Raw genomic sequence first — 13,372 nt, forward strand, 5'->3', positions numbered from 1 at the left:
GGATATACTCCCAAGAGTGGAATTGCTGGGTCAAAAGGTACGTTCATTTTTAGTTTTCTTAGAAAATTCCATACTGTTTTCCATAGTGGTTGTACCAGTCTGCAATCCCACCAACAGTGAACTAGAGTCCCCTTTTCCCCACAACCTCTCCAGCACTTGTTGTTTGTTTCTTTGTTTATGATAGCCATTCTGAATGGTGTAAAGTGGTGTCTCATTGTGGTTTTAATTTGCATCTCTCTGATAGCTAGCGATATCGAGCATCCCTTCATGTGTCTCTGGATCCTCTGTAAGTCCTCCTTGGGGTAATGTCTATTCAAGTCCTCTGCCCATTTTTTAATCGGGTTGCTTGTCTTCTTTGAGTGGAGTCGATTGAGTTCTTTGTATATTTTGGAGATTAAAACTTTGTCTGAGGTATCATTGGCAAATATGTTTTCCCAAACAGTTGCTTCTCTTTGTATCTTGATACTGTTTTCCTTAGCCAAGCAGAAGCTTTTAATTTTGATGAGATCCCATTTGTTTATTCTTTCCTTTATATCCCTTGCTCTAGGGGATGTGTCAGTAAAAATATTGCTGCGTGGAATGTCTGAGATTTTCCTGCCAATGCTCTCCTCTAGGACTTTAATGGTTTCCCGGCTTATACTTAAGTCTTTTATCCACCTTGAATTTATTTGGGTGTATGGTGTAAGTTGGTGCTCAAGTTTCATTTTTTTGCATGTAGTTGCCCAGTTCTCCCAAAACCGTTGTTGAAAAGGCTGTCTTTACTCCCTTTTATGTTATTGCCCCCCTTGTCAAATATTAATTGACTATAGAGATTTGGGTTTATTTCCGGGTTCTCTGTTCTATTTCATTGGTCTATGTGCCTGTTTTTATGCCAGTACCAGGCTGTTTTGATTACAGTGGCCTTGTAATATAGTTTGATATCAGGTATTGTGATCCCTCCTACTTTGTTCTTCTTTCTCAAAATTGCAGCTGCTGTTCGGGGTCTTTTATGGTTCCATATAAATTTTTGAAGTGTTTGTTCTATGTCTGTGAAATATGCCATTGATACTTTAATAGGTATTGCATTAAATCTGTAAATTGCTTTGGGTAGTATGGACATTTTGATGATATTAACTCTTCCATTCCATGAACACGGTATATGTTTCCATTTGTTTGTGTCTTCCTTGATTTCTTTCTTCAGTGTTGTGTAGTTTTCTGCATACAGGTCTTTAACCTCCTTGGTTAGGTTTATTACCAGATATTTTATTTTTCTTTTTGCTATATCGAATGGGATTTTTCTCTTGATTTCTGCTTCTGCTGCTTCATTGTCGGTATACAAAAATGCCTTTGATTTCTGGATATTGACTTTGTATCCCGCTGTTTTGCCAAATTCTTGTATTAGTTCGAGCAGTTTTTTGGTAGAGGCTATAGGATTTTCCATGTACACTATCATGTCATCTGCAAACAATGACAGTTTTGTTTCCTCCTTTCCAATTTGGATGCCTTTTATTTCCTTTTCTTGTCTGATTGCTGTGGCTATAACTTCCAATACTATATTGAATAGAAGTGGTGAAAGTGGACAACCTTGTCTTGTTCGTGATCTTAGTGGAAAAGCTTTTAGTTTTTGCCCATTGAGTAGGATGTTGGCTGTAGGTCTTTCACATATGGCGTTTATTATGAGGAATGCTCCCTCTATTCCCATTTTTCTGAGTACCTTTATCATAAATGGGTGTTGAACCTTATCAAATGCTTTTTCTGCATCTATTGATATGAACATGTGATTTCTGTCTTTGCTTTTGTTTATTTGGTGTATTACATTTATTGATATGCATATATTGAACCATCCTTGCATCCCTGGGATGAATCCCACGTGGTCATGGTGTATGAATCCCACGTGGTCATGGTGTGCATGGGATTTGCTAATATTTTATTGAGGATTTTAGCATCTATGTTCATCAGCGATATTGGCCTGTAATTTTCTTTCTTTGTTGTGTCTCTATCTGGCTTTGGAATTAGGGTGATGCAGGCTTCATAAAAAGAGTTGGGGAGTTTTCCCTCTTTTTGAATTTTTTGGAATAGTCTGTGAAGAGTAGGGGTTACTTGTTCCTTAAAAGCTTTGTGGAATTCTCCTCTGAAACCATCTGGTCCAGGGCTTTTGTATGATAGGAGTTTTTGATTACTCCTTCAATTTCATTTGCTGTTATTGGCCTGTTCAGGTTTTCTGCTTCTTTTTCATTGAGTTTTGGAAGATCATATTTTTCTAGAAATTTGTCCATTTCACCTAGGTTTTCAAATTTCTTGGCATACAGTACCACATAGTAATTTCTTACAATCCCTTCTATTTATGTGGTATCAGTTGTAATCTCTCCTCTTTCATTTCTGATTGTGTTTATTTGGGTCTTCTCTCTTCTTTTCTTGATGAGCCCACTTAAAACTTTGTCTATTTTGTTTATCTTTTCAAAAAACCAACTCTTGGATTCATTGATCCTTAGAATTTTGCTTTTAGTTTCTATGTCATTTAATTCTGCTCTGATCTTGGTTATTTCCTTCCTTCTACTTACTCCGGGCTGTCTTTGTTGTTGTTCCTCAAGTCCTTGGAGGCGTCGGGTTAGGTTGTTTGTTTGAAATGTTTCCATCTTCTTTAGGTAGGCCTGTATTGCTATGAACTTCCTTCTCAGGACTGCCTTCACTGTGTTCCATAGGTTTTGGGTTGTTGTGAGTTCATTTTCATTTATTTCCAGAAGCTTTCTGATTTCCTCCCTAATTTCAATCTTGACCCATTTGTTGTTTAATAGCATACCATTCAGTCTCCATGATTTTGGGTGTTTTGGGTTTTTTTCATTGGGGTCGCTTTCCAATTTCAGTCCCTTGTGATCAGAGAAAATGCTTGGTATGATTTCTATTTTCTTCAATTTATTGAGACTCGTTTTGTTTCCTTTTATGGGATCTATCTTTGAAAATGTTCCATGTGCGTTTGAAAAGAAAGTGTATTTAGCTTCTTTGGGATGGAGGGCTCTCTATATATCAATTAGGTCCATTTCGTTTAGGGTTTCATTTAATGCTGCAATATCTTTGTTGATATTTTGTTTGGAAGATCTGTCCATTTTCGACAGTGGGGTGTGAAAATCCCCTACTATAATCATGTTGCTGTCATTTTCTTTTGAGGTCCTCCAGAATTTTCTTTATATATTTGGGTGCTCCTATGTTGGGTGCATATATATTTACGATGTTAATGTCTTCTTGGTGGATTCTCCCCTTGAGTATTATGAAGTGACCTTCTGGGTCTCTCTTTATGGCCCTTCTTTTCAAGTCTATTTTGTCTGATATGAGAATTGCTACCCCGGCTTTTTTTTTCTTGTCCATTTGCTTTGAAAATTTGTTTCCATCCTTTCACTTTTAGTCTGTGGTAGTCTTCTGACCTGAGGTGGGTCTCTTGCAGGCAGCATGTGTGTGGGTCATGCTTTCTTATCCATTCAGCTATTCTATGTCTTTTAATTGGTGCATTTAATCAATTTACGTGTAAGGTTATTATTGAAAGGTTCTTATTCATTGCCATTTATGTACCTGTGTTCCTCTCTATCTCTCTCTTTTCCTAAAGCAGTCCTTTTAGTAATTCTTGTAGAGCTGGTTTGATGGAAGCATTTTCATTTAGACTTGTTTTGTCTTGGAATCTCTGTAATTTAGCCTTCTATCTTGATTGAGAGCTTTGCTGGGTAAAGTAGCCTTGGTTGTAGGCCTCTGTTTCTCATTACTTGGAATATTTCTTGCCATCCTCTTCTTGCTTGGAATGTTTCCATTGAGAAGTCAGTAGCCAACCTTATTCGGACCCCCTTGTATGTTACTTCTTTTTTCTCCCTTGCTGCCTTTAGGATTTTCTCTTTGTCTTGGAAGTTTGCCATTTTAATGATGATGTGTCTTGCAGTAGGCCTCTTTGGGTTCCACCTGATGGGGACTCTCTGAGATTCCTGAATCCGTGTGACTTTCTCTCTCCTCAACTTAGGAAAATTTTCCGTTATTACTTTTTCAAGGAGGTTTTCTATCCCTTGTTCCTCTTCCTCTCCTTCTGGTATTCCTATTATTTGGATATTATTACGTTTCATGTTTTGTTGCATTTCTCTTAAATTCTCCTCATTTTTTCTGATTCTCTTTTCCATTATTTGGTCTGTCTGGGAGATTCTTTCTATCCTGTCTTCTATCACACTTCCATAAGTGTGATAGAAGACACACTCTTCCGCCATATGGATTCTATTCTTCATACCTTCTACTGTGTTCTTCAGTTCAGAAATTGTATTCTTCATTTCCTCTTGGCCTTTACTAAGGGTTTCCATTTCCTTTTTCATGTTGGTGTAGTTTGCAGAGAGCTCACTGTAGCTCGACTGTAGTTTCTGGTAGGTCATTGTAAGCTCTTTGAATTTCCTGATAACCAGTGCTTTGAATTCAATATCTGATAGTTGGCTTGCCTGTATTTCATCTAACGTTCTTTCTGAGACTTCCTCCTTTTCTTTCATTTGGGGGTTGTTTCTTTGTCTTCCCATTGTTTGTGTTGCTCTTCTTGTTGGCTTCAGCTTCTTAAAGTGATCTGTTCTGGGTTCCTGGGTTTATGGTGTGAACTTCTGTGGTAAGATGCCTGTGAGATTCAGTGGTGCAGTCTCCTGTACATATTTTGGTGTTCTCCACTTCCACCTACTGCTCTTGTTGGCTTCCAGCTGGTCAAAGCTTTTCTTCTGGTCTCTCTAGCTGCAGCAGCCTGAGGGGCTATTAGTGTGGCCTGTCTCTCCTCTCGGTGAAGTTAGCTGGTCTTGCCAGTGCCCTCCCAAGATCCAGAATGGCGCTGCTCTCCAGTGCCCCACTGAGAGCAGGTTTTTCCCCAGGCTTCCCAATTCTGGCCTGGCGTGAGGGCACGCACTCCCAGTCAGGCTTTCCTGGTCTCGCAGGCTTGGACTTGGACCTTTCCCTGTGCTGTGGCTGCACACACTGGGCAACTCACAATTCTTCCAAGCTGGCAACCACAGCCTGACTCCCAGTGCTTCTCAGTCTGCGCCCAGGTGGGTAGGGATGGATCTGGCTATTGGCGCTTCCCCAGGGGCCCTGTCAGTCGAGCGCAGCGCCCTGAGAATGTGTGAGTGCCCACTGGAGTCCCAGGCTGGAGTCCCCTGGTATTGGGAATGCGCACCACTGGGAATGCATGCCACCGGGAATGAACGCCACTGGGAATGCACGGGTCTCCCAGACCTCCAAGCTGGTGACCACACTGGACTCTGGATGCTTCTCAGTCTGCGCCCAACTGGGTAGGGATGGATCTGGCGAATGGCGCTTCCCCAGGGGCCCTGTCAGTTGTGCGCAGCGCCCCGATGCTGTGTGGGCGCCGGCTGGAGTCCCCGGCTGGAGTCACCCGGCTGGAGTCGCCCGTATCGGGAATGCGCACCTCCGGGAATGCGTGCCACCGGGAATGCAAGGGACTCCCAGACCTCCAAGCCGGCAACTACAGCCTGCCTTCCGGTGCTTCTCAGCCTGCGCCCTGCTGGGTAGGGAGGGAGCTGGTGACTGGTCCTCTTCCAGGGGCACTGTCAGTATCCGGAAGCTCCCCGAGACTGTGAGAGCGCTGGCTCAGGCTACTGGGAATGCCGGGGCCCCTCAGCTCCCCAAACTGGTAAACACAGCCTGACTCCACGGGTTATCAGAGTTCTCCGTTTTGCTTCCCAATGCCCACTCCTCTCTCTGCCACTACAGGCAAACCGATCTCTCCTGGTGTTTTCCAATCTGCACCCTGCTGGTTAGAGAGGATGCCGGTGACTAGTTCTCTCATAGGGTTGTCGTTGTTGCCCTCCCTCGGCTCTCAGAGATCAAGGCGGCCCTGCCAGGGCCCTGGCGCTGCCCGCCTATGTGCTGTTCCCTCGTACCTTGCTGATCTGAGGTCCGTCTCCTCTCCTCAACCTCTGGTCATTCAGTGTCCGCTATACTCTCTGGGGTCCTGCCGTCCCATATGCTGGGTCCCTGTTGGGTGTTCGCCGTGCTCCTCTGCAGAGCAGCCTGGTTTTTCTCCAGCGCGTGAAGGCAAGCGAAATCCTTTGTCCTACTCCGACGCCATCTTCCCACTCTCCCTCTGATTATTTTTTTCTTCTGTGCTTTATTTCAGGTTAATTAATTTCAAGTGTAGTTTCTGCTATTTCAATGAATTTTAAAATTTGCATGTAAATTGCTCACCCCACTTAAATACCTCAGTCAAGGTCATGGAAACCTGAGGCACATTTAAATAGCTACCTGGTCTTGTATTTTTTTTTGTTGTTGTTGTTTAGTGTTCAAGACACTTCCTTTGGGGTCTGAAAGGAAAGTATGAGTGAATTCTGAGGAATAATTTCTTTTGTGTGGTCTACAAGGTGTTACTTGAGTACAGTGTTTTTTAAAATTTTTTTACTCCACCCTCTTTTTGAAAGTACCTTGAGTTTTAATATAAAATAAAATTAAATATAAAAATAAATAGATATTAAATATATAAAATATTAAATATATAAAAATAAAAAATAAAATTACTGATGCTCAGGATTTTTTTGGTCAATTTAAGCTAACAATAAAAAGACTCCTGTAATAGACAGAAAACTGTACTTGAAAAATAATTAAATAAAAATTAAAAAAAAAAAGACTCCTGAAGATAAGACACCCGTGCTTCTGTCAGTTCCACACCTCCTCCCTATGAAAGTGAAATACAAGAGGCGGGTTTCCCTAAAGAAGGGGTGGGATGCTTCTCACTGAGGCTAGGCAGTCCACAAGATGGCAGTATGGAAACAGAGAAAGTGCCTAGGGAGACTTGCCAACTGCACTTACAACTGTCCTAAAATCATTCCTGTGCACAATGAAGGAAGTGGGGTATTATCTTGTTTTGATCCTTTCTTTAACTTTACCTAAGTGTTTAATACAAAATATCTTTCTTTCTTCTTTGAGTCTGGCTCCTTTGCTCCTCCACCACATTAACCATGGCAAAAGGAATTTTAATGAAAAGATTTGTTCAATAGATAAAGATGATTTCCTTTGCATTTTTAGTTTGCAAGGAACTCTTTTCTAATGCTATTATAAAATTTGGAAGGAAATGCACTCTATGAATTGTTGAAATTGAGAAAGGTGGAGTCTTGCTTTCAATGACAATGTGACCTCCCAAAGTGTGCACAAGGCCATTGTGTGGAAGTAAATAAGCCACATGATGTGTACAACATGAGCACTTTGAGTTGGTGCTCACAATGTTATTGGAGAGCTGCACTTCATGTCTAGTTCATCACAACCATGAAACAGAACTTCACAGAGCATGAGAAACCTTTTCCAAAATTTACCACATTTGTGCAGCAAGATCAGATTGTGCAGATGAATTAAAGTCAACTGGACAGTGCCTGAATGGTTACACAACCTTGGATGGCAATACCTGCAATCAGGAATGTATTGTTGCATAATCTCATGTTAAAAATGTTAATACTGGAAAATGTTAATGTGTGTGTGGTTTTGAGTTTTCTCCTTAAATGTAGTTTATAAGACATGCACATACAGGAGGGCAGCAAGCCATTATAGCACACATACCTCTGGTTATATAATTACCTTGTTAATTCATTAAACACATTGTATAGTACAGAAAACCACATCATCCTTATTTTGGTTATCAATGTTCTGGTTATATCATAAAATATATGAAATTGGGTAATCTGTAATCACTAGAACAGCTTTGCCTAAAAGGATGTTTTCGGCATTTCCCGTTTCAATAAATGACAGTTCGCCTTGATCTTTCAATGTTCAATGAGTCTAATAGAGGTAACTGCTCAAGCAGTTGTATTTTACTGCTCTTTTATCTTCTTGTCCTGAGTTTATAACTTATGTTTGCCAATCTTGCTTATTTAAAATAACTTTAAAAATCTATACATTTTGTGAGGAAGAGGTATAGAATAAGAGTAGCTCAATGTTGAAAATTCAAGCCTCAACAGAGAGGCTATTAAACACACAAAATACACATAAACATTTATAGAAGGGGGAAAAGGAAGAAAACAGAGAAAGAGGGAAGGACAGAGGAAGAAAAGAATTGAGAAAGAGAAAAAAACAATGGACAAATGAAACCAGAATATAGGACTATTGACCTTTAAATCTTCAAAATATTACTTAAGCCCTGTAGCTGCACAATTTTTATTTAATTTACTGGGAATAATCTGGCTAAATTCCTTCTTGACTCTTAAAAATACCAGGAAACAATATTCTAAACTTAAAACAAATTTATAGTCCCTGTGAGCAAGCACCAGCTGTACTTGTTGAACCTGTCTTGCTTGCAGTTGAATCATTAGCATGGTATATGCACAAGTATTTAACTTTTAAATCTGGATTTCTATTGAGTGTGTTAACTCATAGACTGGACTCTCAGTACAAACAAGCAGAATTGCTGAGCCCCATGTAATCACAGGTTATGAATACACTCTGAGCTTCTCTAGGCATGTTTGAAGATCCTCAGAGGGTAAAAAGCTTCACCAGAGGGAGCTGGACTTAAAATGTAGGACTCCCATCAATTCCTGGCAGAGAATTAATAGGGTTTTATGCATCTGATGACAGCCCAGACAGTATATGAATATTATATACCCACCAAGTTTATTATGTGGATAAGAATCCAAAATGAAATCTTGAGACTCTGCTTGAGTCTATACTGGCCTCATCAAAATCAGATTATGACAAAGGTTTAAGGGTCTGATTTTCTGCTAGTTGTCAAGATTCAGATTCCTGAAGAATCCGAAGCCTGCAGAACAATGTGGACCTGACCGCTGGGGGACATCTCAGAGTTAGAGTTGGCCTCTGACTGACACTCTCAGGTCCTTGTAGGATTCTGAGCATTGGCTTAGTTAGAAGATGATAATGCACAGAACTCAAAATCAAAACAAAACAAAACAAAAAACAGAAAAACAGACATCTCTTATCCACCAACAGAGACCTGGAGCCAGATTTGTGATTGAGTCAACGGAAAAACAGGAAACCAGAGTGATTTGTAAAGAAGTCTGGCAGACCCAGTTCAAAACTGGACCCTATCAGTAAACCCTGAGAGTTTGACATGAACTATTAAGACTGAGCTAACAATACATCTTCCTGGTTCATGATTTGTACATCTGCCCTCTGACTGTAATGGACCCTGTGAGGTGACTGTCTGGCCCTGGAGCTACTCTAGGAAGCTTTTGTACCAATGGCCTTGAGCTCATGAACAAATCCTGTGTTCATAAAGTCATTTCTGTTCTGATAATGTAGACCTCCCACATTTAGGGCTCTGACAGACCTTTCTATTTTCTCTGCAGCTGCTGCTCCCTTTTATTTTTTAATGCTCCCTAGATCTTTTGATAGGCAAGAAGAGAGATGAAATAAAACAAGTTAGTTGGCAATTTCATAGTGGTTTTAATTAATTCTCTGGCACAATTTTAATTGTGCAGTGTTTGTTATATTGTTAGAACTTCGTTTTCTTTACCTTAACACTCTTCTCTATTACAGATTCCTAGAACCAGCATGGTTCTTCTACAGAACATCACATCACGGGGCTGAGAGCTTTCAGAAAAAGCAGGGAGAAAGCAGGGCCTGCTTTGCTTATGACCCTCCAGGTGTCTGCACCATCCTTTAAAGGTTACATTCTATAGCGTGAAAAGATGGTAGGACTAGAGTTTTCAGAAATTTTAGGTGAGCAAATGACTTTTCTGTTTCATCTTTTGGTATTTGGAGTGTTTGAGCTGTGTGATAGCAGGCATTTTGTCAACCTGAGCATATTACAGGGAAACCTGGGGTTAAGTCCAACTGAAGAGAAGTTTGTTTTGCAGTTTAATCAAGTCAACGGTGACAGGGTCCTGTAAGAAAGCATACTAATTAAAGCAGTCCTTTCTGCTCTCTGCCTAGCTGAGTACTGTCATAGTAGTGAGGAAACATTGATATACACCACAAGCCCCATTAGTAAAGTGACTGTGGAGGCCAGGGCTGCATGAGCTTCTATAAAGGAAATGGGAGAAGCTGGAAAGCTGACCTGTTCACCTTACTCTAATGATTAACTTTAAAGTATTTAAAACCTCTGATTGCTTATTCTGACTGTTTCCCTTCATGTGGGCCTGTGGGGAAGAATTTTACAGAATACTAACACAATACAAAGGAGAGTAAGAGGGAGGCCACCATTTAACTGTGGTTGGCCTTGATAAACAGTAAACCAAGGGCTTTAAAGGTCATTGTACTTTTCTATTAATAAAAGGATGAGGAGGAGCTGTTCCCAAGGGTGACCCTCTCCCCATGCACAATTATAGTCGTGGCTTCCTGCACCCCATTTTGTGGCACGCCCACTGGAAATGTTGTAAAACTGCCAAAGCTGTGGCAGGCAAAACTGACAAACTTTGCCTGTCTTGGTTTTGTAGAATGATGATGAAAATAGTCAGGCTGCTGCCTGTGAGATTTCCTTCTCCTGCAGTTTGCAAACATAGTCCATGCCCTAGCTGTGCTACATTTAAACAAAGTATGTTACCCTGTTTCTTCAGCTGAGAGCTGGGTTGTCACCGTTTGTCAATTACTGATGGAGCAGGAAATCTCACTCCCTGCGGCATGTACGTGTGGACGGAAGAGAAGCAATATTTATGGCTTGTGCTTGGAGACCAGATGCTGTGTAGCATCTCTTTTCCAGAACTTTGAGGGGATCTGAAACCCAGAAGTGCAGTAATGCTCTATTTTTGAAGGGGAGGCAGGAGAGGACAGGCATACGGGAAATCCACCACATTTTCTTTTTTATCTGATACCTGATTGTATCGTACTGTCTATTATGGTTGGCTTTTCTGTGGTCAGCACTGTGGTACCACCTGAAAAACAAAAGAGTAACATACAAAAGTGAGAAATGCTGCATGCTTACATATATTTGATACAGGCAAACATTTCTTACAGAAAATTCTTCTTTTAATCCCTGCTATAGTCATTGTTTTACTTCAGTTTTGCTGCCACACTATCAATTTCAAGTTCAAATAAACCTTTTTTTAACCCAGCACATTTATTCATAAAACATCTAGGTGTACATTTGAAAAATCACATTTAGTAATTTTTTAAAATCTAGCTTCATAAAAAAAATTATGGACTGTCTTTTTAAATAAAATTTCCTGGAAGGTTACTATCCAAAGTATGCATATTATATGTGTAGTATTCTCCCTGCTTCTACAATATTTAATATAAAAGAGATACTTTGTTCTTGAGGGTGGATTATATAAATTGATATTCACCAATTAAAAGAATCTTAATTAGAACTTGACCCAGGAATCTCAAGTCTAGAATTGGATGAGTGAATGCCTCAGCTTGGAGGCTGTCTGTATTTTCAGTATAGTGGCTTATGCTTTGGGTCTTTAGTGTCAGATCTCTGAAACAGTTCTTAAGGATTATTTTTTTCTTCTGTGCTTTATTTCAGGTTAATTAATTTCAAGTGTAGTTTCTGCTATTTCAATGAATTTTAAAATTTGCATGTGAATTGCTCACCCCACTTAAATACTTCAGTCAAGGTCGTGGAAACCTGAGGCACATTTAAATAGCTACCTGGTGGGGAGAGTTTTAGATTTTGTTCTAAGGGCATTCCCTGATTCCCAGACTGGGCATGGCCTGCAACTGCAGCAGTGAAAACAAAGGCCTCCCAATGTATCCAGCGACTGGGGTACTAAACATGACCTAGACCCCTGAGCTTCAGAGTTTCCTAAGGTTTCAGATATGAGCCTTTAGGGGAGTTACAAGGCTAGTCCCACAATCTATTTTAAAAACTGAAGGTTTAAAGTGGATTGAGGTAGTTCATCTTTTTTTTCTTTTTGCTACAACAGTTGTTTACTTTCCCCCGAAGACATGTAGTTTGGAGAAGGTTCAGGAAAAGGAAAGGGCAGAAACATTTCTTCACAGTTCCAAGGAACTGGAGATTGCACAACTGACACCCTGAATAACGGGAGCTTTCAATCAGTTTGGATTGAAAGTTACTAGTCAGGGGAACGTGTGGAAACATAGCTGTGTCCTCTTTTTCTCTCTGTTAGCTCTTCTATAGTCCACTCTTCATCATAGTTGTCTTAGACTTGCCTAACCAGAAGAATCACCTGAACACTTGTTGGAATTGCACTTCCCAGTCCCCTTACCCTCCTTAGATCTCACTGAGAACCAAAATCTCTAGGGAGCAGCCTTTGAAATCTATTTCTGAAAGATTCTCAGGTGAGTCTTATAATCCAGTAAGCTAAGAAAACACTGGCTCTGAAAATGGCTAAACATTGTCATTTCAAATGACCACTGATTTGCTGTTCATTACTTAGATGCTCATTTAGGCATTTCTCCTTAACAATGTTGGCACTGTACATCACAGTCAGAGACAATCTATTTGCTATCCCAAGAGATAAAGTTCTGGGAAGACTCAGGGTAATGGCATGGGGTGGGCCCGTGACTGTCACAAAGAGTTTTGGAGGAGGGTGTAAGGTGCCATTGTTATCATTCAATAAAGATCTGTGATCATCTCTATTGCACCCGGGTCCTGGTCCAGTCTTGCAACTCCCACAGATCAGCAATCATCCAGATCATGAATCAAAGCTGTAGAATCATGCTCTTGGAATGGTCTGAAGATTTCTGAGCTAATTGGTTGCAGTGCCAAGTCATGTTAGCTCTGCTTTCCCAGTAAATGTTGCGTCTGAGTGGTCACACATATGCAAGGCTTCAGTGAAGCAGAAAGAAGAAATTATACACATTATGGGTTAAGAAGGTGAATCTATAATGGCAGAACTGGAGGGATGCCAGAATACATTAGCATTCAGTTTGCAGTGGCCTTATAGGAGAAAAACTTAAGGTGAAAACTCACTTTATAAAACTGATAATGCATTATCAATTTTGTTATAAGTTGGAAGTCAAACTCCACTATTGAGTACACACAGATCCTATGTGAAATTTGCCTCCCAGTGCCTTTGAAGGCAATTGCATTATCTTATGAGTTCAAAGGCATTTGCAAATGAATAACTTGAAAGTGAATTTTCACCTTGGCAAGCAAATACAGGAGAGCAAAACCTTTCCTCATTTCCACACATTTGGTACATTTCACCTGGAATTCAGTGTTGTTTGTAAGTAATGAGCCTTTTACTACAATACTTATCTCTGCCTATGTACAAACAGGTCACTCCAGGAGGAGAAATTAAAGTAACATTTGCTTTAAAATACAGAACACTGCTGAAGAGAGCCTTGGTCCCAATCTCCGTGTTCCCACCTCTCAGGGTTAAAGTGAGAATGCTTTCAGTTTTTTTTTTAATTGCACTGAACACTCAAAGTTTGCAGCTCTGACAGTGAAGCCTGTGCCCAAGTGAGCAAAGAGGGTGCCAAGCTGTGTGTGCCTAGGATGTGACTCGTTTGCATGTGAAGAAATGCCTGACTT

At 40.4% G+C, this 13,372-nt stretch overlaps 1 protein-coding gene across 4 annotated transcripts in view; it reads right to left on the reverse strand.

Annotated features, from left to right (window-relative positions):
* NRP1 (neuropilin 1) overlaps positions 1-13,372 on the reverse strand; it is a 215,660-nt gene that overhangs the window by 21,739 nt on the left and 180,549 nt on the right. For all 4 annotated transcript variants that reach the window (XM_037039876.1, XM_037039879.1, XM_037039878.1 and 1 more), the window contains one exon: positions 10,746-10,805. In XM_037039876.1, the coding sequence (XP_036895771.1) occupies positions 10,746-10,805 (60 nt within the window). The remainder of the gene's footprint in view (positions 1-10,745; positions 10,806-13,372) is intronic.

This window comes from Sturnira hondurensis, unplaced genomic scaffold (genome assembly GCF_014824575.4).
Source record: "Sturnira hondurensis isolate 20B ecotype Veracruz unplaced genomic scaffold, ASM1482457v3 Scaffold0025598, whole genome shotgun sequence".
Taxonomy (NCBI): Eukaryota; Metazoa; Chordata; class Mammalia; order Chiroptera; family Phyllostomidae; genus Sturnira; species Sturnira hondurensis.